The sequence below is a fragment of the Diceros bicornis genome, chromosome 40 (assembly GCF_020826845.1).
Source record: "Diceros bicornis minor isolate mBicDic1 chromosome 40, mDicBic1.mat.cur, whole genome shotgun sequence".
In the NCBI taxonomy this organism is placed as follows: Eukaryota; Metazoa; Chordata; class Mammalia; order Perissodactyla; family Rhinocerotidae; genus Diceros; species Diceros bicornis.
In genome coordinates, this window is record NC_080779.1 from 16,684,725 (window position 1) to 16,707,262 (window position 22,538).

Sequence of the window (22,538 nt, forward strand, 5' to 3'; positions counted from 1 at the left end):
CCGGCTGCGCGCCCTCCAGGTGGTTCGGGGCGGCGCCAGAGGCGCTGGGGCCGGGTTCCTTGGGGCGCGCACCGCTGGCTCAGACGCGGTGGGCGGGCGGTGGCCCAGGCTCCTCCCTCTTGGGATCCGGGCACCTCCGGTCTTAACCCACGAGCCGGGGTGCCAGGGCCACTGGGCTCTGCGGAGTAAGCGAGCGTTCAGCGCGGAGCCCAACGCCAGCATGCCAGCATGGATGACAGCTCCCTGCTCCCTGACCCCACTGCCTTCCCCTACCGGCTCTTCATCTTCGAGTTTGTGAGTGGCTGGCGCGTCCGAACCGAGGAGGGGGCGGGACGGGCCGGGTCGCGTTTTATCGCGGGGGCTCCGCACAGCCGACTGGACCAGATCCACAAGTTGCGGGGTCCCCGGAGCATCGGGATAGTGGGGCCAGGGTGAGGAAAGTCTCCCCCGACCCCAGCCGTTTGGCGCCTTCTAGACCAACAACAATGGGGGAAATAGTCTCCAGGACTTGGGCGGAAAAACCAAATTCGCAGCATGGGGCAGATGCTGGAAGCGGGCCAGGGTCCATTCCCTGCGCTGGTTCTGAAGCTGCCCTCCCCCTTCTCATGGGCCGCGCAGAGGAAGCCCTTATTGGAGAGCGACGTCCTAGCAGTGGTGCCCAACTCTGTCCAGGGTTAGGATTTCGTTTACAAAAATCAGCAAAAGAAACCTGAGTATCACCAACCGAGGTTTGGGGATTGGGCTGGTGTAGGAGGAGCTGAATCTGGACTATTCTCTTCTGGCCTTTGCAAGTTTATGGGAACAGAATGTATTTATGACAACTTTGATCTAGAAATAATAAAACAGGCCACCATTGGCTCCGCGACAGTCATTCTGCCCTGTCTCTGGAGTTGGGGGAGGGGGCTGGTGCCAGGGGTCCTGTGCCTTGGCTGACCCTGAGCAGTCCCAAGGCCTCCGTACCTGCGCTTCGTCTCTCCTGAGGCTGGAGCAGCACAGCTTTGCTGGGGGCTGTGGGAAAGTGCTTCCTACCCTTGGCTCCTGGTAAAGTGCTCACTGTGTCACAAGGCTTCAGATCGCCCTCAGCCTAAACTCTTCAGGGGCCACAGGCACTTACCTGTCAGGGGGCGTGCTGTTTGTATTCTGTGAGTGGGGAGCATTGCAGCTATGGAGATTCCTTTCCTTGTGCCCTGGCTGCAGAAGATTTGGTTGGAAAAGAGTAGGTCCAAACTTGACTGTTTAAAAATGGGACCCCAGCTTCTTATTGGCTGATGGAGGCAGAGGGTGTGAACAGCAAAGAAGCAGGTTCTGTCGTCCATGGAGGGTTTGGGGAAAGGGCTAAGGGACCGAGGTTGCCTGGTGGCACCATATCACTGCATTTGTGAGAGCTGAGTTGAGCTCACACCTGCATGTATCCAGAGTGACTTCAAGTCCTATGGCTAGAGCCAGAATCAATGAAGTGACATCTAGGAGAAACCCTGGACACCACTATGCCCATTCCCACTATTTATAGATGGATCAGCAGATCACCTCCAAGTTTCTCGTTTGGCCTCCACCACCAACAGAGTGGGGCTCCACTCCCCTCCCAAAGCAGAGACACTGCCCACAGGAGTAGGGAAGGGTGATGGCTCAGGGCGGGGCATGGTCACCTTACCCTGGCCCAGCACCCCTACCCCAGAGCTCCTGACCCCTGAAAGCTACAGGGTCCCCACAGGAAGTGGAATGCAGCCAAACCAGTGGGTGTGATCCTACCTCTCTGAGCACCCCCAGAGCCCCACAGACCGTGCTGCTGTTGCAGGCAGTGGGGTCACAGGTGCACCCCCATACAGGCCCTGATGGAATGTCCAGTGTCTCTCCTCCCCAACAACTGCACCCAGGGCTCTCCTTCTGGCCTATTCCCCACTCCCCACACAAGGGGAACCTTCCTTTTGGAACCACAGTCTCTGTTTCTTCTTCCTCCTCCTCCCTCTAAGCCAGGGGCGTCATTGCGCTCCACTCACCATTCACAGAACAGGATGCTAACATAGGATGCTTTTTGTCTCAGCTCTGGCCAAGGCGCAAGAGGAAACTTCTCTCACAAAGCACCAGGAGCTATCCCCCCATTTTTAGAATTTGGGAAGGAAATGCCTGAAAAGGGGCTATGAAATTATTAACCCAGCTCCCTCATCCCCAACGTATAAAAAAAGTGGAGCCTCTGAAAGGATGGCTGGGAATTGAGAGAGAACCTTTCTTTGGTAAGAGCCTGCTAGGAGTGCCACCCACCTCTCCAGGGGTGGGCACCTCCCTCTTGCATGGCCCCTCAGGAGCTTGGGGACTCAGAGGAGTAGGGTCACCTGGTGGGAGGTAAAGCTTGTAGGGTGCACTTTTTGGAGTGGGGGTGAGGTGAGGGAGCCACCTGGGGTTGGTTTGCAGTTTCCATTCTTACAGTGAACTGGACATAGTAGTTACTAAAATGAGCCTCTTTCTGTGACCCAAAGTTCCTGGGGACTTTTTATTATTTGAGGTGACCAAACAAGTCCTGGGACCTGCCCTAGATGTTCACCTGTCTGGGGAACAGCGGCCCCAGAGCCAGGATTGGGCAGTGGGGTGGGCGGGCAGGATGATGGAGCAGCTTTCTGGTGGGTGGTCCACATTCTGCTCCATTGAGAAGGCCCCGTGAGGACTCCTGGGAGATGAGACACGTAGAGTCCGAGACCTGACTTTCTAGCGCTGGGAGGAAACTGAGGCTCAGAGGGGGCGCAGCTTGCCCCTCAGTCTCCAGGGTGGTGCTTCTTGCAGTGACAGCAGATCATGTCCAGGTCTCTGCACTCGCCCAGACACCCGGGATGAACTTCTGCCCACAGCAGAGGGATCATGAACAGGTGCCCCGCCCACCTGGGAGCCCTGGGCAAGGCCTGGTTCCCTTCTCTCCCCCCAGGGAGTGAAGGGACAGCTCAGAGCCACTGGGGAGCTCACACCCCCCTGGGCTGCTTGTCAAAAACACACCCTGGAGGTGCTGAGTCACTAGGTCCAGGGCGGCCCAGGAATCTGTATTTCACAGCACTACTCCCATTGATTCAGTGAGGTTTGGAATGGTCATCGATGTTTTTATTGGGGGGACAGGATAGTGGGGACAGTTCTCAGTGAGGGGCTGGGGCAGGGATTTGAGGTTCTCCTGGGTCCCGGGCAGGCGCCCTCTCTGTGCTGCCCCAGCCAGGGACCCCTCATGCAGTCACCAGAGAGTTGTGGCTGCCCTGCTGGCCAGTGCAGGACAGTGGCTGAGGCAGGCCTTCCCTGGCTGTGCCCACTGACCCCTGGCCCTGTGTCATCTTCTTGTGTTGGGGGCCCCTCTCTGTCGCTGTTTAGAAGGGGCTAAGGATACTGCCGGGTTTTCTCCTTTCCCCCTTTCTAAAGGGAGGAGGAATTATAGGTAGAGGTCTCTCAGGGGTTTGTTCTTGGAGTTGAGAGGTGACTTTTCTGGTTTTTCCAGAAGCAGAGGCCTGCTCTGATCAGCAGTCAGTGGCTGAGCTGTTCTCTGGAAGCTGCTAAGTGTGGTGATGGGGACTCTGGGGGGTCATGCATATGTCAGCACAACCAGGCTCCACTGAGAAAGATTGCTCTTAAGCTTTCCATGAGTCACTCCTCGACCTGCTGCAGGTGGCGTAATGTGGGGGTGGTACGAGGCCCGTCTCTGTTCCCGTTCTTCCAGGAGAGAGCAGGAGGACCCCAGATGCCATGGCAGGGGAGAGCTCATGCTCAGGTGGGGCCAGGGACAAAGGCTGACTGTTGGCACCTGCAGGCCCACAGAGAGAGGAGAGCGCACTGGGCTGCTGGCCGAGGCCGCTTCTGCAGCCTCGGGAAGGGCTTGGCTTTGCTCTGGGCTTAGGCACCTTCTCTGAGGGAAGGGCTGGGGTAGGGACTGAGCCCCCTGGGGCAGCCTTGAGGTGGGATGGGCCAGCCGGTCTAGACTGGGTGGGGGCTGGGGGCTGACTCCTGATGGATTCAGAGCTGAGCCCTGGCTTCCACCTGTGACACAGCCCGTCTGGGGCTCCCTCCTGGCCTCTCAAGTACCAGGCCCTGGAAATAGTGTTTTGGACCAAAGGCCGCCAAGGGCAGGCCTGATGGGCTAGCCCAGCAGGGGTTCTCCTCGGTGCTGATGGCTGGGGACAGTGGGTGAGGGCCCCCTCGTGCCCTGAAGCACTAACGCCATGGGGAGGTGCAGGCCAACTCCCCACAGGTTTCAGACTGTTCCCGGGAGCACGGAGCAGCTCCCTGGATTCTCTGCATCACGGGGCCCTGACTTGCCTTCTAGATTCTGGTGGAAGGTTTGGTTCCTGGTCGGCTTCTGCTGGGTGCCAGCAGCGTAATGACTTCCTAGGGTGACCTACTGGCCTTGATTCTCTGCTCCAGGCTCTCACCAGTCCCAGCTCAGTAATAGCTGCTGTTCTGCCCACACTGGGGCAAACAAGCCTGTGTTGAATCACTTCAATGCACCGAGGCCCTCGGGCCTGAGGAACTGTGTAGGAACTAAAGGAAAGCCTTGTCAGCCGCCGTCACACACTGAGAGGCACAGGCAGGGGGAGGAGGAAGGCCCAGGGCCACACAGCCAGTCTCAGCTGACCTGAAACTCCACACCAGAGCCCCCCTCCTGTTAGAAGGCAGCTGGGCTGTGAGGGGAGGGGGCAGGAGAGGAGGAGGAGGGGGAGGACCCCTGAAACTCCTGGGTCCCACTTAGAAGGAGGCCCTTAGAGGGCCCAGGGTACAGGCTTTAGGGGGGGTCACTCCAGGAAAAGAGCAAAGGAGGAAGGACAGAAGGTGAAGCCCACGTCCCTACCCTGTTAGTAGGGGTCGGGGTGGGGGTGACAAGGGTCCTGTTGATGGTCCCGGGGATGAGGACCACAGCCCTGTGTCTGCTGAAGAGGGAGCCGTGTCCTTCAGGATTCTGAGCTTTTCTTGTGTTTTGGTCTTAAACACAAACCCTGGTGTTCTTTCCTCTGAAGGAACAGAGCCTGTTGAGCCAGTGGAGGGCTGGGAGGGGAGCCTGCCTCCCATCGCCTCCTCCTCTGTGATCTCTTCTCCTCTAGACCCAGGGCGGCTGGGAGCAGGATGACGGCTAAGGGGCTAGTCTCCTCTCCCCCCATGTTACTATTCTCGTGGCCATTTCCAAAGCTGACGTCACACCGGGGAGATTTCATGGTGAACGGCCTGTGGGTCTCCTTGGGTACCTGACACGTGCAGGGACGTGCTGACCTGGCTCCATGGGCAGCCTGTCAGAGCCGGCCCTCAGCAGCTGTGGAATGTGAGCAGGCCACTGCACCTCAGTTTCTGCATCAATGAAATGGGGCTGTAATAGCACCCACCTCAAGGCTTGCTATGAGGAATAAGTGAGTTTAATGTACACAAAGCTCTTCAAACAACGTGGTGCACACACTCCTGCTCAATAGCTATTAGGTGCAATTATCATTAATTTACGAATAAGTCAAAAACCTGCTCCGAGATCCACTGGCCAATTGGCGCTGAAAGGGGGCAACTGCAGGAGGGGCTGTGAGGCGATCCCGCAGCACCTCTGACCTTAGACGACCTTCCCGGGCAGGTTGTGTGGGACAGGGGAGAGTGAGATTTGGGGATAAGCGGGGCTGTGGAGGGGACATATGACTTGTCCCTGCGGTCTCCAAGTACTGCACAGACACCACCCTCTGTAGGGCTTTCCCAGTGGCTCCTCTGCTCGGAGCTACCCCTGGTCAGCCCGATGGGGTGGCCAAAGGGAAGAGAGGGCTGTCTGATCCTGTCCTGCTTTCTGCCTTGGGGGTGGGACTTCCTGAGCCTCTCCAGCACGGCCCTGCCCGCCTGGTGCTGGGACGGGTGGGGAAAGCTCTGTGAATCCTGAGTGCAGAGCAAAATGCTGCATCTGCCCGAAGGCGAAGGAGCCAGTCACCAGAGGGCCCGGGATTAAACCTTTCAGAACTGATCTGTCATCGGTGTCACTGCATCACCGTCTGGGTGGGCACTGGTGCAGGGAGATGGCAGCCTCTGCACAAAATTGTGCCCCACCTCCCCCAGCCTCCGCCCTGCCCTGCAGCTGCTTGGTGATAAGCCAGGGACGGTTGGACTGAGGGGCCCGGCAGGAGGGAAGCACCCAGGTTTATGTCTTAGGACTCTTTCCAGAACCAGCCCCACAGTCCTTGCTGCTCTCCATTTGTGGCGCTCCTTTGGTGCAGGTGGTATGGGTGAGCTAAGTCCTCTGTCCTTCAGGCCTGGCATACTCAACACCTCCACCTGGAAGCCCACCCTGAGGACACCCCTTTCCTGTCCTGCAGACCCCTGCTTGTGGTCTGTCTCCCGCCTGGACCCTGAGTCCGCCCATATCCCTGCATGGACCGTCCCCTCTGACACATGTGTTCTCAGCGGGCAGTGGTAGGACAGGAGCTGGGTCTCATCTCCCAGCTGGCTGATGTTTGTGAATCACAACAGAGTCCTTGACCCCAAGGGCAGACAGAGGGTGAAACTGACAGTCACCACCAATTCCCCAGGGAGACCCCGGGATCCTCAGAGAAGCCCCGGGCCATTGATGGGGGTTTCTTCTCACTGTTGGCAGGTGGACGCCTGTTTTGTTGGCTGACCACACTAATGACCTATTTGGTGACTCACATCGATACATTTTGTTTTTCTTGCACCGAAGCCTCTCCCATCTGGTCTACATTTCCACAGATTTTGTCTCTTTAGGTGGCTTACCGGTATTTTTCCCAGAACCTCCTTGTTTCTGTTTATCCTGCTGGGCAAAGCCAGGGGGTACAGGTGTGGTAGGAAAACTTTCCATCCAGACCAGGACAAGCCGGTGTGAGAGCTCCCAGCTTTGTGAATCTGGAGGAGCTTTCCTTCACTCAGGAACCAGTGACCGTCCTCTGCCTCGTGCGGGAGGGCGATACTGGTCAGAGATCGTTCATCATGCTCATGGCCAGTGCTGGGGAGCAGAGGCGTAGTGGGTACTGTGGAGAGAAGATCGCCCCGGGGACTTCAGGGAAGTGGGGGTGCAGACCTGAACAGGGCCTTTCCCAGTCCACACTCGCCCTGGTAATATCAGCTACAGACCTGAACTCCCCTCCTCCCTCTTTGAATCCCAAATCTCCATCCCTCTCTTCACAAACAGACTCCAGGCCCCCTGAATCCAGGTCTTGCCTTCAGTGTAGGTGAAAGGACACTATCTAAGCTGGCCTTGGGAGGGATGATGGCACAATAGGTCCCCTGGAATGAAGTAGACTGCTGATGAAGAGACCAGGAGGGCGGAGCAACTTGCATAGGTAAACTGAGTCAGGTGTCCTCAACACCACTCCCGGTGTTCACTTTGGGAGCACCCTCAGAGCTCAGACTCCCAATAATTGGGAGAGGGGAAGGGGTCCCCACACAGAAATCTTCTGACTCCCTCCCAGACGCCTCCCCATGGGGTCAGAGTGGGAGATCCTGTGCAGATTTCCGGGCTCCCTGTCCTGGGCAGAGGTGTGAGCTGGTGTTCACCATCACTGGGCCCCGACACTTTCACTAGGCCCTGACGCTGCCCTTGGTGGACCCAGAGCTGCTCCAGGGGGGCCTGGTGGCAGGACAGGAAGAGAAAGACAGGAAGGGAGAGATGGGCTCCATTTATTAGTGTGTGTCTTTGGATAAAGTCTGTGTCCCTGGATGTACCTGCCTCAATGCTAGCCGTGGTCATGGTCACTCTCAGCGTCTGTTAGATGCGTGAATGAATGAATGAATGAATGAGTGGGTTGAGTGAGTGAGAAAGTGAAGGACGCCTCTCCTCTGACTTGCTGGGAGCTGAGTCCTCCCTACAAGGGGATGGGGCTCACACAGGAACTAGAGGAGCTGGCAGAAGCCCCTCCGTGCTTGCCTCCTGCTACCCCTGCCTCTCAGTCCCCGGCCTCCCTCTCAGCCCCGTTCTCTGGGGTCTCCGGGAGGCTCCAGTTGTTGGGGTCTTGGTCTTTCTCCTCTGACCTCCCTCTCCGTGCATCCTCCTGCCCCCTGGTGCTTATGTTTCCTTGACTTCACCTTGATGGTGTTTCCCTTCTCTGCAGCAGCTCATCCTTAACCTGCCTCTGCACACACGCACACACAGACACACACACACACACTCACACACACACGCGCGCACCCCCCCCCCCTTAGAATTGGAGTGCTGAGCCCCTCCCTGAGCACATAGTCGCTATGCTGGTCAGTCCTCACAGCACACGCCCTCCTGGCATGGCAGTGACCTCTGACTGCTGGAAGAGGTCAGCGGGTGTAAACACTTCCAGCAGCAGATCCGGGGCTGCAGTCCTGGTGACCTTGGGAGAGCACCAGAGGGCTCTGAGCTCACGGCAGCAGGGACGAGTCTCATCCGGTGTGGCCATCTTTTCTTTTCCTCCCTGGAGAGATGATTTTGCCCACCTGACCTAAGTGGCAGGACGGCTGAGTGTTGGGTGCACAGCCTGTGCCTGTGGCTGGTGTCCTTTACTTCTCGAGAGTTCAAGGTTGAAAGTCCCGTCACATGCGCCTTCAGGGCGCACACCATGCCCTCGGAGCTGGTGGGAATCTGACGCTGGGCTCTGAGGGGCCGCACTGCCAGATGTGTGTGTGGGAAGTCTTCTGTGGGTCATGTCTTGAAGAGGGTCTGCTTGTGGAGACCCTGACAGAGCAAAATGGAGCCCCAGAGAAATATCGATAGAATTTGGGCAATTCCTGTGCACTGACCTCACTTATCCAAGTCCTACAGCAAAGACACTGGACGATTGTGGATGCGGAGCTCCTTCAGGCCCGCACAAGCAATGGGAACGCCGTAACAATCTCAAGAATGTGCTGGAGGATTCCTGTCCCCCTTTTGTGCCTGAGGCTCACTGTTTGAAGGAAGACTTTCTCATATTTTTATGTTCTTTGTGTTTCCTTCTGTGGAGGCACACACATTTTCTTCAACTTTTGGTTTCTGGGAGATCATAGGTTTTTCTCTTTTTGATGCTTTTGAAGTTATTTTTAAATCCTGGGTCCCACCAAGGTTTGGAGGGGAGAATTGCACATGTGGAGATCCTAGACCTCCCGAGATTTTCACATGGTTACAGGTGAGGCTTTGCCTCATCACATGACAGTTGTGACAGCGAGCACTTAGAGTGCTCCCCATGTGCCAGGCACTCAGGCGCAACCCCATGATGTGGGTACTGTTGTCATCAGTATTTTTCAGGTAGGGCACAGAGAGGTTAAGTAACTTGCCCAGGGACAACAGACCGCCTAGCTAGTAAGTAAGAGCTGATTCAAACTCCCTAACTCTGGCTTGAATGAACCTTCTCTGAGTTTACACGAGAGCTCCCCTCAAGACTATCAGCTAAGAAATTTTTTTCACAAAAATCGTTTGATTGGGTAGACCATGGATGTAAACTCTTTTAAGTTTTGGAAATTTTTTGTCTAGTTTTATACATTATCCTTGGTTCTTAGAGAACTTCAACTCTGCTCAGCATCCAAAACTGGACTGAATTAAAGATGGGTGGTTTCCATTCCTGAACACCAGGGTGGATAGGGCCTCAGATCCCCAGCTCCACCCCATTCACAGACACTGAGGCTGTGACCTGGCCTCTAGAGGACACCCAAGGTCGAGTGAGTCTCACGTTTAAGGTGGGACAGGGATTGAAGTTTAAGTAGAGGAGAGCGGAGGGGAGGGGAGGGGAGGAGAGGAGAGGAGGGGAGAGGAGAGGAGGGGAGAGGAGAAGGAACTTCACATCCAGAGCCCAGGCAGGACCTGGAGAGGCGTCTGGGCAGCGTCGCTGGAGATCCGGGCAGGGCATGGTGACAGCAGGCGTTTCTTCTGTCTGACAGGAGTTACCAGAACAGCCTTGTGTTGTGGAAACACATTCCCAGGCCTTTGGCAAAGAGCCCGGGCTGTCTGTCCCTTGTCCTGTAACTCTGCTCTCCAGTCTAGTCAGACCCTGGGCCCGAGACCTGGGCACTAGTGTTTTTCCAGGTGTCTCAGGTGATCCTGGTGTAGACTGAGGGCTGAGAGCCACAGAGCATTAGCCCAGGCCCCACCCCCATTTCCCAGCTTGGGGACCTGGGGCCCAGAGAGAGAGCTCAATCCAGGTGACTCTCGGGCCACCTGATTTAGAGACCTTTGAGAGCACCCTAGCCAGCTGCACCCTCTCTGGTATGGAAGACGGTAACCCAGGGGCAGGCCAGGGTGGTGGGAAGTCCGGTTTGTACTGTGGACAGAGATGAAGGGAAACTGAGGCCGTGCCTCCATTGTGTGCCTGACGTTGTCAAGATGGTCGCCTCTGAGCATCTGTCACCTGGAAGCTGGGAGCCGCTTAGAGTTTTCTGTATGAAGGGAAATGCTTGACCTCTCACCTACCCCTTTGCTCTTGACAATATTTGGCCCGTGGCGTCCTGAGGCCAGGATGGGTGGATGCTCCCTGCCCAGGAGGCCTTCTCTCCCGGGGATGGGCGCAGCGCCCGCGCTCTGCTGCTCTCTGCACACTGAGTGGGGGAGCACGGCAGGCACGGGCTGTGTCCACGATTCACGTTGAGTCCCGGCTTTCCCCTGAGCAGGGCCTCGGAGGCCTGCACGCCGGCCCCGCAGCCGGTGCTGTCTCCAGCTCTCCCTCCCTCGAGCTCCATCTCCTGCCACTCCTTGTCCCCCACCTCGTGCTCGGCTCCCCGGCCTTCTGAGCCCTCACTGTGCTTCAGCTCCTCTGGATGCGGCGTGCACTCTCTCCTCCCCCGGAGAGCTCCTTCCTGACCCTTTGGCCGGGTCAACCAGCTACGTGCACCTCTCCCCTCCAGACCCGATGGGGCCGTGCCCCAGTCCATGCTGCTTTGCCCCCTCGGGGCTGGAGATCATCCTGCATTGTAACTGGCTGCCTCTGCATCTGTCTCCACCGGGCTGTCGGCTCCTGGGTGGGCAGTGTCTTACTCTAGTTGTTGGGTGGTGCTGGGCATGGTGTCAGAAGCTTCACACTCATGTCCATAGTTTCAGCCAATTTGCACCAGCCCAAGAAGTAGGGAGACAGCTGCAAATTGCCATTTACAGGTGAGGAATCCGAGGCCCGAGAGGCTGAGTCACATCCTCCAGCCTCCTCCAGCACATTCGGTGGAGAGCCCCTCTCAAGGGCTCACGTGTGCCCCCCGCCGATGTAGATGCTGTGGTGCAGGTGCTGCAGGAGCTGGCATGTGCCGGGAGGACTGGAGCCTGCACACGTGCACAGCTGTCACAGCCGTTACCCCTTCCAACACGCATCTGCTCTGGAATTCTCACAGCAGCGGGGTCTGTGTCCAGGGCACTGTCACAGACGTCTAGTGGGAAACAGATTCTCTCTATTTTCAGCTTCGTCTGTTTTTCCTTACTGCCGCATCCTCTCTCAATGTTGTTCTGCACCCACCTCAGTCCCCCTCCCAGATGGTCCCCTGTGCAGGTCGCCCTGCATTTCTCCCCTGGGCACCTGCTGGGCAGGGCTGTGAGGGGTAGAGGGCAGGCCCACAGCCCGTCTCCAGGGAGCAAAACCCCCGGGTTTAATCATTTCATCTGTGCTGAGGACATTCCCTTCACATCATGTGTCATTTACCATATATTTCTGGGAGAGACGGGGCATGGGGACATGTTTCCTATGAGAACTTCCCTGGCACCAGAAGTTCCTCAGCTCTTTCCAGTTGGAGGCTCCAGAGAGATGAGACGCATTCACTCAGTGTCTCCAAATGAAGGTCAGAATGGCTGGTGATGTGTGCTGTGAGGGTAGAGATATTTCGTAAAGATCACCCTGAGAGAGAATTTCTGACCTTGAAAGACATTATGCTAAATGAAAGAAGCCCGTCACCAAAGTCCACCTTTTATTATGTGATTCAACTCGTGTGAAAGTTGAGAACAGGGGGATCTTTAGAGACAGGAAGTAGATCAGTGGTCACTTAGGGACGGGAGGGGAGGGGAGCCATAGCTAAAGGGCACAGGGTTTCTTTTGAGGTGATTAGAATGTCCTAAAATTGGCTCTGGAGACGATGTTTACACACGTGTGAATATCCTAAAACCATTGAATTGTTACTTTCATTGGGTGAGCTCTATGATACGTATGTGAATTATCTCTCATTAAAGCTGTCTAAAAGAGAGAGAGAATTTCTCCCCATCATCCTACTATGAAACTTAGTGCTATAGATAAACCATACAAAGAAGAAAGTCAGCATGATTTTTGAAAAGACCTTTGCAAGGTGGTCCACCTAGAGCAGGGACAGGGTCCTGAGGTACCAGGGGGCAGGGCTGGGATGGGGCACAGCGGGGGCTTTGTTCCTGTGGACAGAGATTCTTCCATAGACCCCGGGAAGCTGCATAAGAGTGTGTGTGTGAGTGTGTGTGTGTGTGTGTGTGTGTGTGTGTGTGAGAGAGACAGAGACAGAGAGAGCGAGCATTCCTAGGGAGCTGCCACACAGTCTTCATCACACTGCTGAGAGCACATGCCCACAGCAGATGGAGAGTCAGGATTGACCTGGAAGCTTCCCTCTGCACTGGGTGCTGGAAGCTCAGCCCAGAGCTGGGGCCACACTCGCTAGTGCACACTCAGGACTCCGTGGCGACACTCAGTGTGGTGACTGCGCTCTGACTTCCCCTCACTTTTCCTGTCTTTGGTTCCTGACCGAGCCACACGGGAGGAATCGAGCTGAAGGAGGTGCAGTGAGCTGAGTCTGCAGACCAGGCTCTGAGAGCCGCCTTCTCAGATTTTAGCATTTCCAGGGACCACCCATGCATTAATTTACCTCCTATGTATTCTACAGTTAATTTCTTTTCTAAAATAACTCTATCACTGCCTTAAAAATAAAAACACTCCCCTTCTCCAGATCACCTTTGTCTGCCTGTTCTTGGAGCTCCTGTTCTAGGGGAGTCCAGACACTGGGCTCCACCTTGAGCCCTTCTCCTTGCCTTAGTCAGAAAAACTGAAGACAGTAACAAAGAGAACCATTTTCCCTATGTGGCATTCAGTGTCCCTCAATGCCACGTCCACTGGCCACATACAAGCCCTCTGGCCCCCTGGGTCCCACGCAGGATTCCATAATGGGGGGCTCTCCTTTCCATGTGCAATGCCAGCTATTCCTTTGGGATTTGGTCCATCAGTCGCGTGTTTAGGCACAGCCCTCCCACAGGAGACCCTGAGGGACAGGTAACTAACTCGGACACTGACACACGCTGGACAGGCCTTCCCTGTGTCCCACACTCCAGATCAGCTGTGAGCAGGAGGAACCTCACCCCCTCCCTCACCTGGTCAGGGGCAGTACCATTTTGTAACTAACCAGATACACTGTCTTGTGCTGAATGCTGCAAAGGAGAATGCAGGGCTCCCTGAGAGCATGTGAACAGGCAACCTAACTTAGGTTTGTCTTCTTTGGATGGTCACCAGTTGACCAGGCAAAGGACGTTTAGCAGAAGTGTTTCCCAGGCCCTTGCTTCTGCCCACGGGATGGGCGTGCCTGATCCTCCCTCTTCTCCATGCCACACTCTCGTGCCTCCTAAATCCAAGTCCATCTCAGCCATCAGCACGCTCATGTCCCTTTGTCAGTGCCCGTTATGGAAAAGACCAAGTAACTTGTTTGATCTTAAAGGTAATGATAGATGAAATCTACACACACATCTTACTCTATGGCAGTCTGAGGATTTGTATTTAAATTTGTATTTAATTTGCATTTAACTGATTTAACTCCAATTGCTATAAGGTGTAAATAGTGTCCCACTGGCTCTGTCATGTGCCTTCCTTCAGGCAATCTCAGATTCATCAGTAGAGGAAGTCTTCTGGTCAGAGATGCCCATATCTGATTCATGAGGCTGAACTTGGTTTTGATAACTCCAGATGCTTCATTGCACTGACTTTTCTATCCAGATGTGATTCTCTCCTGATGCTTCTCAGCTAAGAGGCTCGGAGAACACCTGTGAGGACAGTGGACCCCTCATCCAGCAGGTGGGCAGCGGGTACAGGAGACGAGGACAAGGTACCAATTGAGTTCACACCACAGGGGATGTAGGACTGGGGGGGCAGCACGTCCTCAGCCCCCAGATGCTCAGGAGGATGATACCAAGGGTCACAGTACCTTGGAAGCTCTGACTGCAAAGCCATCTCCACCCATGTCCCAACCCACTCCCAGCACGGTCCTTATCCGGGTGGGGACAGTGGATGAGGCTGAGCTGATGTCACTGGGATGAAGAGGGACAAGGAGAAGGGGAGAGAAGTGCAGAGAATCCCAGCTTGGGGTGTGCTTGTCCACAGGGGGAGCAGGACTGTGGCACTGAGGGGTGTTATGACCCCACGTCTGTCCTTACACTCCCCTTTGATTGGGGCTCACTGACCCTGTGAGCATCAACTAGGATGTCTTCTGGGTAATGACGGGGAAGTACTTCTCTCATGCCCATCCTCGGCCACCCGAGGAGACCGGGCTGACCTGGGCCCTCTCTCCAGCCCCAACAGCAGCACTCAGACCACGTCCTGGACTTGGGGATTTAAGGGGTCAATTTTTAAAAAAAGTTCTAGTGACATAGTGTGACTAGTTTGTTTTGCCAACAAAGACCAAAAGAATCTTCTGGTCACTACCCTTTCTTAAGAAAAAGGATATTTTTATATAAAAAATACTAGGAAGGATATAATCTCAGAATTAGCATTCTAATGATAATACTGGATGGCCTAAGTCCTTTCTTGGGATGACCAATTACTTAATTTCCATGTGCTTCAGTTTCCCCATCTGACAAATGGGTCAGTACCTTGCTCATAGGGTTGTGTGAGGATGAACTAAGTTAATATTTGTAAAGTGGTTAGGACAGCACCTCGCATATAAATGTGATACAAGTGCTTATTACCTAGGAGATTATAATTATATTTATAAAAGGAATAAAGGCAGGCAAGCAGAGGATTGGGAAAGACTGAGACTGGAGATCCAGGCTAGAGCCTTGGGGGATGAAAGAGTCATTTGTGGTGAGGAAAACGCCCACCGCTGTTCTCTGCCTCCTTCCTGTTTTCTGCCCCTCGTGCTGCAGCGTGAGCTCTGGGTCTGGCCCTTCCTGGGCGTGGGCTCTCCTGGTCCGATGCTCACCCCTGCCCTCCTTCCCTCTGCAGGTCTTTGGGGGCCTGGTGTGGATCCTCATCGCCTCGTCCCTGGTGCCCTTCCCTCTGACCCAGGGCTGGGTGATGTTCGTGTCTGTGTTCTGCTTCATCAGCACCGCTGTCCTGTTCTTGTCGTACACGATTGGTGGCCACTATGAGGAGACTTCCTGGGTCACCCTGGTGAGTCTCAGCCCTGGATGTTTGAGGGGGTGGGTAGTATTGGACCCTCTGCGCTGGGAGGCTGGCTTCTCCAGCGCTGGGTGAGGCTGCCCTGTAGACGTCTCCCACCCGCGTTCCAAGGCTGGGCTGGCCAGGCCTTCAGCTCCGAGTGTGCACAGCAGCCCAGGGCTCCTGCAGCAAGGTCAGGAGGAGGTGAGGGCAGAGGGTGGCTGTCGCTGTCTGCTCCCGTTGGGGCTGCTCTGCCTCCTCCTGCAGGACGGCCTTGTTCACGGATGACCAGCAGCTCAACCCCCTCCCATCCCGCCTGCACCTGCCAGGGCCTGTCGGCACCTCCTGTCGTCCAGGAGGGCTGGGTTCCATCTCGGGGGAGCAGGGTCCTGGGGACTGGCCTTGGCTGCCCGTGTGAGGCCCTGCTTACTGCCCAGCTCCCAGTCACAGCCTTCTAAAGCCGGCTCACCAGAGAGGGGCTTGGTGGGGGAGAGAGATGGCCTGTGGTCTCTGTTCTGCATAAATTCTTGAGGCCCATGAAGAGGGTGAAACTTACACATGGACCCCTGCCCCTTACATACCCTGGAAGGGGGTGGGGGCCATTTGGCCAGATCTCTCGCTCTCGAAAGTTCTCCCACTTAGACTTATGAAGTCACCCTCAAATTACAGCTACTCAAAACTCCATTCTAGTACTTTTTGCTTGTAAACATACCTGGAGCCCTGTGCCCCCCCCCAAAAATTAACAGCAATAATACAAAACAAAACAACAATGGAAATGGCCTGGGCCTCTCTCACCTGTGCTGGTCACCGAGACCACGTCTGAACCAGGACTGTGACCATGGATGACACTCCTCAGGTCCAGACCAATTTCTACCTATTTAATCCCAAGCCGCCCCCCTCACTTGATCCCCCCTTGAGGGAAAGCAGCGTCCCTTCTCCACTGAAGTCCTTACTCTGCCCTCAAACCAGTGAAATAAAAGCAGCTGGATAAATGACCTCTGTGAGGAGGGGGTTGGAGGATATGGTGATGGTGGATGGGGTGGTGGAGTCAAAGGAAGTAGCAGAACATGACCAGGCACCTGAGCCATCCTGGGCGGGGACAGGTGGGGTGGATGGGCCCTGCTGGGACCACAGCTGCCCCACATCTCCATGTCTGGGCGCCCCATCTCGCTCATGGCTCTTTCTGACCCTGCAGGAGGCAGCCTACCACAGTATCGCCACTGTTTTTTACCTCAGTGCTGCTGTCCTGGAAGGTTTGGCTGCCATCTCCATGCACAGTGGCTTCATGCAGGAACATTACCTTGAAAACGCCTTTGCTACGGTGAGTCTCCCAGTCAACCTGCCCTTGTTCACAGCTCCCACTGCCCACTGACAGAGGGTCTGAGAGGAAGGCTGCCCGAGCTCTCCCCTCTTTTAGTTCAATAACTTTTGAATGAAATAAGCCTTCCCCTCATTTCTGAAGAAACAAAGCCCCAGAGAAGGGATGGGAAGTGCCCAAGACTCCCTTCGTTATCTGGTCAGTACTGCATTCCCCAGGCCTGAGCTGGCCCAGGGGTCCGTGTCTGGGTGGGCTTTGTGGGGGCGGATGTGTGAGGAGACATGAGTGCTGAGTGCCCGGCACTGCCTGAGCTCTCCGTGAAGGATCGTATTGAACCCTCACAACAGCCCTGGGATGTAGGCGCTGTTGTTACCCCCATTTCACAGATGGAGAGCCAGGGCACCAAGAGCATGGGTAACCTGCTCCAGATCACCAGAAATTGGTGGGGCTTGGTGTCCAGGCCATGTGCTCTGTCACCCACACTCAGCACCAGTTTGGAGCAGTGAGTCTGGCCACTTGGGTCTCCCGGCTCTCCCTGAGTGGTCTTCCGTGGAAGCACACAGGCAGCGGGCGTAGCACTCAGGCCTGGGATAGAAAATCGAGTGGCCACTGTCTCCCCAGGCCCTGGCTCTGGGGCTGGGGCTGTGGGGAGGCCATTTGGGCCCTGTATGTGCAGACCCCCAGCTGAGGGTGTTTGCTGCTGCGATTAGGCCTTCAGCTCTTCATGACGGTGTCTCCTGCCCCACAGCTCTGAGAACCTGTGGGAGGAGGAGGGGCTGGAGGTCACATCTCCACCAATTCCCTGTGCAGGTCCCTTGTGCTCTCTGGGCCTCGACTTGCTCATCTATGAAATGAGATGGTAATTCCTGCCCGTTTCCCTCGAGGACTGCAGAGATATTAAACAGCTTCCTCCCGAGGCCTCACAGGGAGCACCGGGTGGAACAGGGGCTTGAACCTCATTCACTCTATCAGCAGAACAAATGGGGGTACCACCTGTGTGTGACTAGGGGGCCCATTGTCTGCAGGTCTCTGAGGTCTAAAGGGAACATTCTCCAACTGCGGGGCCATACCCATCGGTGGGTGAGGTCATGACCTGGATTTTCTTTTTAATGGAATGGGTTGGAATGACAGGAGTGAGAGAATGTGTTGTTTCATAAAACTTTTTTCGGAGCTGTGCATGGGTGTGCTTGCACCAGTATGCTAACTCACCATGTCAAATGTATTTCTAGCCAAGGGTGTTGTTTATTTATAGCGCTTCTCAGATTTCTAGAGGTCAACCTAGGAATTGTGGAAATCCCGAAGTGAAACGTAATGACAGATCACAAGATGTCAGCTTCAGGAGCCAAAGCTGCGCTGTCCCGCTATTTTGGTTAGGACAGAGCAGAGGCTGAGAGAAAACCCACAGGGTGGGCACTGTTGGGCTCTGGGGAAGGTTCCTCAAAGCCTTGTCTGCTGGTCCCTGTGGGCCCGTCCCCTGCGCCGGGGAAGCGACATGCTCCTCTTAAGCTCCCAGCCTACTCCCCAGGTCCGTCAACATGGCCAGCTCATGGCCCCTGCACCCCCTCAAATGTCCTGCAGTGTGGGGATGTCTCCCATATTGGGTCTTCTCCCAAGAAGGCTGGTTTCTAAACAGTAGCACAGCCAGGCAGCCCCTAGGTTGCTCTCCCTTCCCTAGGGAGGCTGGTAATCACCTCCTCTGTTATCCTTCAAATGACTCTGTTTCACCTCCTCCTCACCTGGAGAGCCTTATACTCCCCCATCCCAACCCCAGAAGCCTTCTCTCTGAACAGACACCAGCAAGGCATTTGATAACAACATCCATAAAGTTATTGGAGACAAAGGTCATGAAATGTAGATGGAATGTGGCTAGTGGGTCAGCACTTGATGGAACAACCCAGATGGGGTGGATTAATGCCCCTGCCCACTGGAAAGATCTCTAGCTGAGAACCACTGGGCTCCACCGTGTTACAACTTCTGTTTTACTTTTTATCAAAATGCAACATACATCTAGAGAAGTGAGAAGGATGCAGGTGTATAGCTTGTGTAACAAGCATCCAGATTAAGAAAGAGAACATCATAAACAGCTCCCAGAAATCCCCTTCTTGTCCTGCCCCCATTACTGTGCACCCAAACCATGGAGAACCACGGTCCTGATTTCTAGATGCCTAGTTCAGTTTTGCCCGCTTTTGAACTTCATGTGAATGGAATTACACAGTGTGTGTTCCTTTACGTCTGGCTTCTTTCTCTCCACCGTAGGTGTGTGAGGCTCAGCCCCATTGTTGGGTGGAGATGTAGAGAGTTTATTCTCATTGCTGTGGAGTATTCCATTCATGACTACACCAGCGTCCCTTTATCCAGTCCACCATTGATCGTGTCCCCCCCGTTTGTTAGTTGAGTTGGAGAAACATGAGCACGCCCAGGCACAGTCAGGAGTGCCAGAATCAAGCATCACGATGTTCTCAGCAGGCAGGGGCACTGGGTTGAGACCACCAAGGAGAAATACGAGCCCGGTTCACTGTGAAGTCTCGCCTTTCTATTCACAATATCAATTGTGTCAGTGCACAGGGGAGGAGGAGTCATGATTACTCAGGATTTAGCCCCAGACTCTGCCCAACCATCACATGCCCCTCCCGTGGTTTGGGTGATGGCAAGTCCAGGGTGTGGGTGGCGTCTCAAGACCTTCTCCCACACACCCCTGGCCTTTGGAAGCATCTGGCCTCTCACCCTCTGTGGTTCCTGATCGGGACCTGCCTCAAAAGCTGAGCTTCTCCCCCTCCTTTGCTGGCAGCAGAGAGTCTGCACTGAAGGGATCCCTGGGATTGGTGGGAGCTGACTGAGGGTAGCTGGAAATTTTCTGCAGAAATCTAGAAGCTTCTGGATCTTAACTGTGGTGGGCCATAATGGCAGCCATTTAGGGAGACAGGTTTCTGAAGACCTAAGGGCGTCCCTTCATGTCTCTGGCTGTCAATGTCCCCAAGGTGCCATTTCTTTACCTCACTTGGAAAATAAGTCTCTGTTTCCCGTTCCTGTGGGGACTTCTGAGGTGCCTCTGCCCAGGGTTCTCATGGGGTCTGGAATAGCTCAGACAGTAAACTGCTCCCACCTGACGGGGAGAGGTGTTTTTCAGGGGCTGCTCACACATGCGTGACTGCTCCTTTCAGCCAGGGTACTTCAGAGTTCCCGGATGAGTTCTATTAAATTTGTTATTAAATAACTCAGCTTACTCATCGCCTCTGGCCAATGACGGCTGGTGTTTATGGGCATTTTCAAGGGTCATGGAAGCGCAGCCCCTAAATGCTGTGCCGGGGCTGGAAACTCTTGACCCTACGCCCAAGGTCACAGGTGCAGATATTGAACTTGGGGGCAGGCAAGCCTTTAGGAATAGATGGTACCCACGTGACACAGCATGTCAGGGGCTAGACAGGCCACAGAGTGACCACTTGCCACATTTCCAGGGTCTTTCTTCCCAGCACCAAAAATGGCTGACTTGATGTTCCCAATAACTTCCTCAGTCAGCACTCTCCTTTTTGTAAAAGCTCAAAATCCTCCTCCCTGTGCCTGTCCCTCAGTCCTGTGAGCCTGGCTCCCTTGCCTGTGCCTGTGAAATTAAGAATCCTAGAATATGATTCTGAGAGGGGTCTGAGGATGTCCAGGCAGCATTGAGACCTTAACCAGAGCCAGCAAACCCATGTCTTCATATTCTTGCCAAGGCCACTGGGATCACAGCTGGTGGACTCCGGTCACTGGTGTGGAGGAAGGCAGTTTCCCATGGAGAGCAGTTGATCCTCGCCTATGAGTATCATTTGAGGGGCCTCTGAGGGCCCCCATTTCCAGTTGGGTGGCACCAGCATGATGATGTGAGGTGACAGATATTTGACCTTGCACTCCATGTCCAGTGGATCATTAGGTCATCTGGAGCTCTGTGCTGAAAGCATTCTGGGGCCACATCTGGGCTCAGCCAGAAAGGATGTCTGTGTGAGTGGTGGGAAGGAGCAGTGGTCCACACACTTCAGGTCTGTCATCCCGAGGGCCGTGTGAGCGGCTGGCCCAGTGTGAACGGCCCATGCCTTGCCCTCTCCCCATGCGTGCCCATTAATGGTCATTTATCTTGGTTTCAGGTGTTTGCATCCCTAGCCACTCGGCTGTACGTGGAACATACATGGTTTTCCTTAATCAGATGGAAGTGGTTTTCGTTAAGGAGGAAAAGAACTTTAGCTGAAAACCCAGACAGTGTAAACTGATCAGCGCACCTTCCAGCATAACTTTTTAGAATGCAGAAATGCTCTCCATGGTGGAAAAAAGACACCAAAAGAAGAGCAACGCTCTGTTTCCTGTGGGTGTTATGTTGACTCTCCCGTGTCCCCTCCTGTCAGGGTTGGGGACTTGCTGTGTTTAACCTCCAACTACTGAGCCGTCTTTCAGGGTCATTTCCTGTTTGTGAAAGATGGAAGCAGGTTATGAAGTAGGGACTGTGACGTGAGAGACCACGAAACAAAGATCTCCTGCTGACCCCTGGACTGGATCTTGAGAACTGTCTGCTGGAATTTTCCACAGGCTCTTTTGAGCACCCATCTCGTGGCGTCTTTCTAAGTCTTGATGGATGTTCTACGTGTCATAAGGATAAAACTCAGCCAACAAGTATTTGCAGATGTCCACGGTGGAAGATGATAGACCTTTGAACTACTTTATAAAGTGCCTTTATGTTCAATACTCGTGTAGAGTGTTTTTTGGGTTTTGTTAATTCCCCAGTATCAGGAGCACCATCATTCCATCTTTCTTCCTGAAGAATCCTTAGCTTAGACGCAATCTCTAGAGGCGGCATCAAATGGCAGTTCAGATGACAGCTGTGTGTGCTCGGCCACTGCACTCAGGGAGCCCAGTGCTCGGTCTCCCACCATCCCCGCTACCAGGGACATCAGATGGCTTCACTCTCTCTGGAAACTCACCAGTTACCAGCCTGTCCCCTTCTTTTTCCTACAAGACGAGCGGTCTGTGCTCAACTAGAGAGTCCTGAAGCCACAAGAAACCAAGGTGCAGAAGCTTCTTCTCACTCCGTGAAGCTGATCAGAAATGTTCTGGGTGTTGGGCTGTGTGTTCTGTTCCAATTAGTCATGTGGACAATAAACTGTTTTTAGGATTTCCTTGGGCCACTCCAGAGGAGAAGAAGGGGACCAGACTACAGAGTGACAGGAAGTGAGGTGACAGTGATGAGGCCACGTTTCGGGGTGAGATGTCCAGGTGAAAGGAGAGGAGATGATAGGAAGGGGCGCTCAGTCAGGAACCCTGAAAGTCAGCTCCTGGTGTCAAGTGCTCCTTCATCCTTCCCTCAAAGAACCCGTGACATTCCAGAGCTGGACACTAGAACAGGGGCCTCAGAAACCTTCAGCCCCCAGCCGTGGAGGCGGATGGGCAGGGGCTGGCTGACCTCTGGGGAGCGGCCATGAGGACAAAGCTTCAAGCTCAGACAGAGGTTTCACTGGGTGACATTTCCTTGTCTTCCACCTTGGAGACCCCATGACTAACTTGGGTCTCAGTGGTATCTCCAGGAGGTCCTTTGTTATCCCAGGATAATTATACCAGAAAAGGGCCACTTTTAGTGAGTCCACCTAAAACAAAATTTAAGTAAAAAACTTCACCATAAATTAGGAGCAAAATGTTTGATTGGGGCTTTATCCTGAAAATTAAAGTACAAATTAAGAAATGATAGGAAGTTTGTCACGTGTTTAACAAAATGTGCAATCAAGTGTTGGTTGAGGGAAGTCTTACTTTTTCAACAAAACTGCCTGATCGCATTAGGGGAGCCAGCACCACAATGCTGACAGAGGCGCATTGTTGACTCTCATCAAAAAAAAGACACCAAAGGGCTAGTTGAATTTCCCTAGACTTTCTCAATGTTTTGAAAGTTTAATCATTCTCTTGAAAGAAACTTTGATATGATTTTTCTCTATTTTCTCTCTTTCAGTTCCAAATTGGTCTAAGAATAAAACCCTTGTTAGTCCAAG

At 54.3% G+C, this 22,538-nt stretch overlaps 1 protein-coding gene across 1 annotated transcript; it reads left to right on the forward strand.

Moving 5' to 3' along the window:
• Positions 1–228: 228 nt before the first annotated feature.
• On the forward strand, positions 229–20,777 carry LOC131399971 (plasmolipin-like). The gene is made up of 6 exons (XM_058534641.1): positions 229–431; positions 534–673; positions 13,614–13,630; positions 15,063–15,230; positions 16,414–16,539; positions 20,655–20,777. The coding sequence occupies exons 1-6, from the start codon at positions 229–231 to the stop codon at positions 20,775–20,777; spliced, it is 777 nt and encodes a 258-aa protein (XP_058390624.1).
• Positions 20,778–22,538: the final 1,761 nt, after the last annotated feature.

Excerpts from the sequence above, each read along its gene's own strand:
- LOC131399971 (XM_058534641.1), top strand. The coding sequence starts at position 229 with ATGGATGACAGCTCCCTGCTCCCTGACCCCACTGCCTTCCCCTACCGG. Across the intron at positions 432-533 it reads ATCGGGATAGTGGGGCCAGG|CATGGGGCAGATGCTGGAAG; the intron begins GTGAGGAAAGTC and ends CCAAATTCGCAG. Across the intron at positions 15,231-16,413 it reads AGACTTCCTGGGTCACCCTG|GAGGCAGCCTACCACAGTAT; the intron begins GTGAGTCTCAGC and ends CTGACCCTGCAG.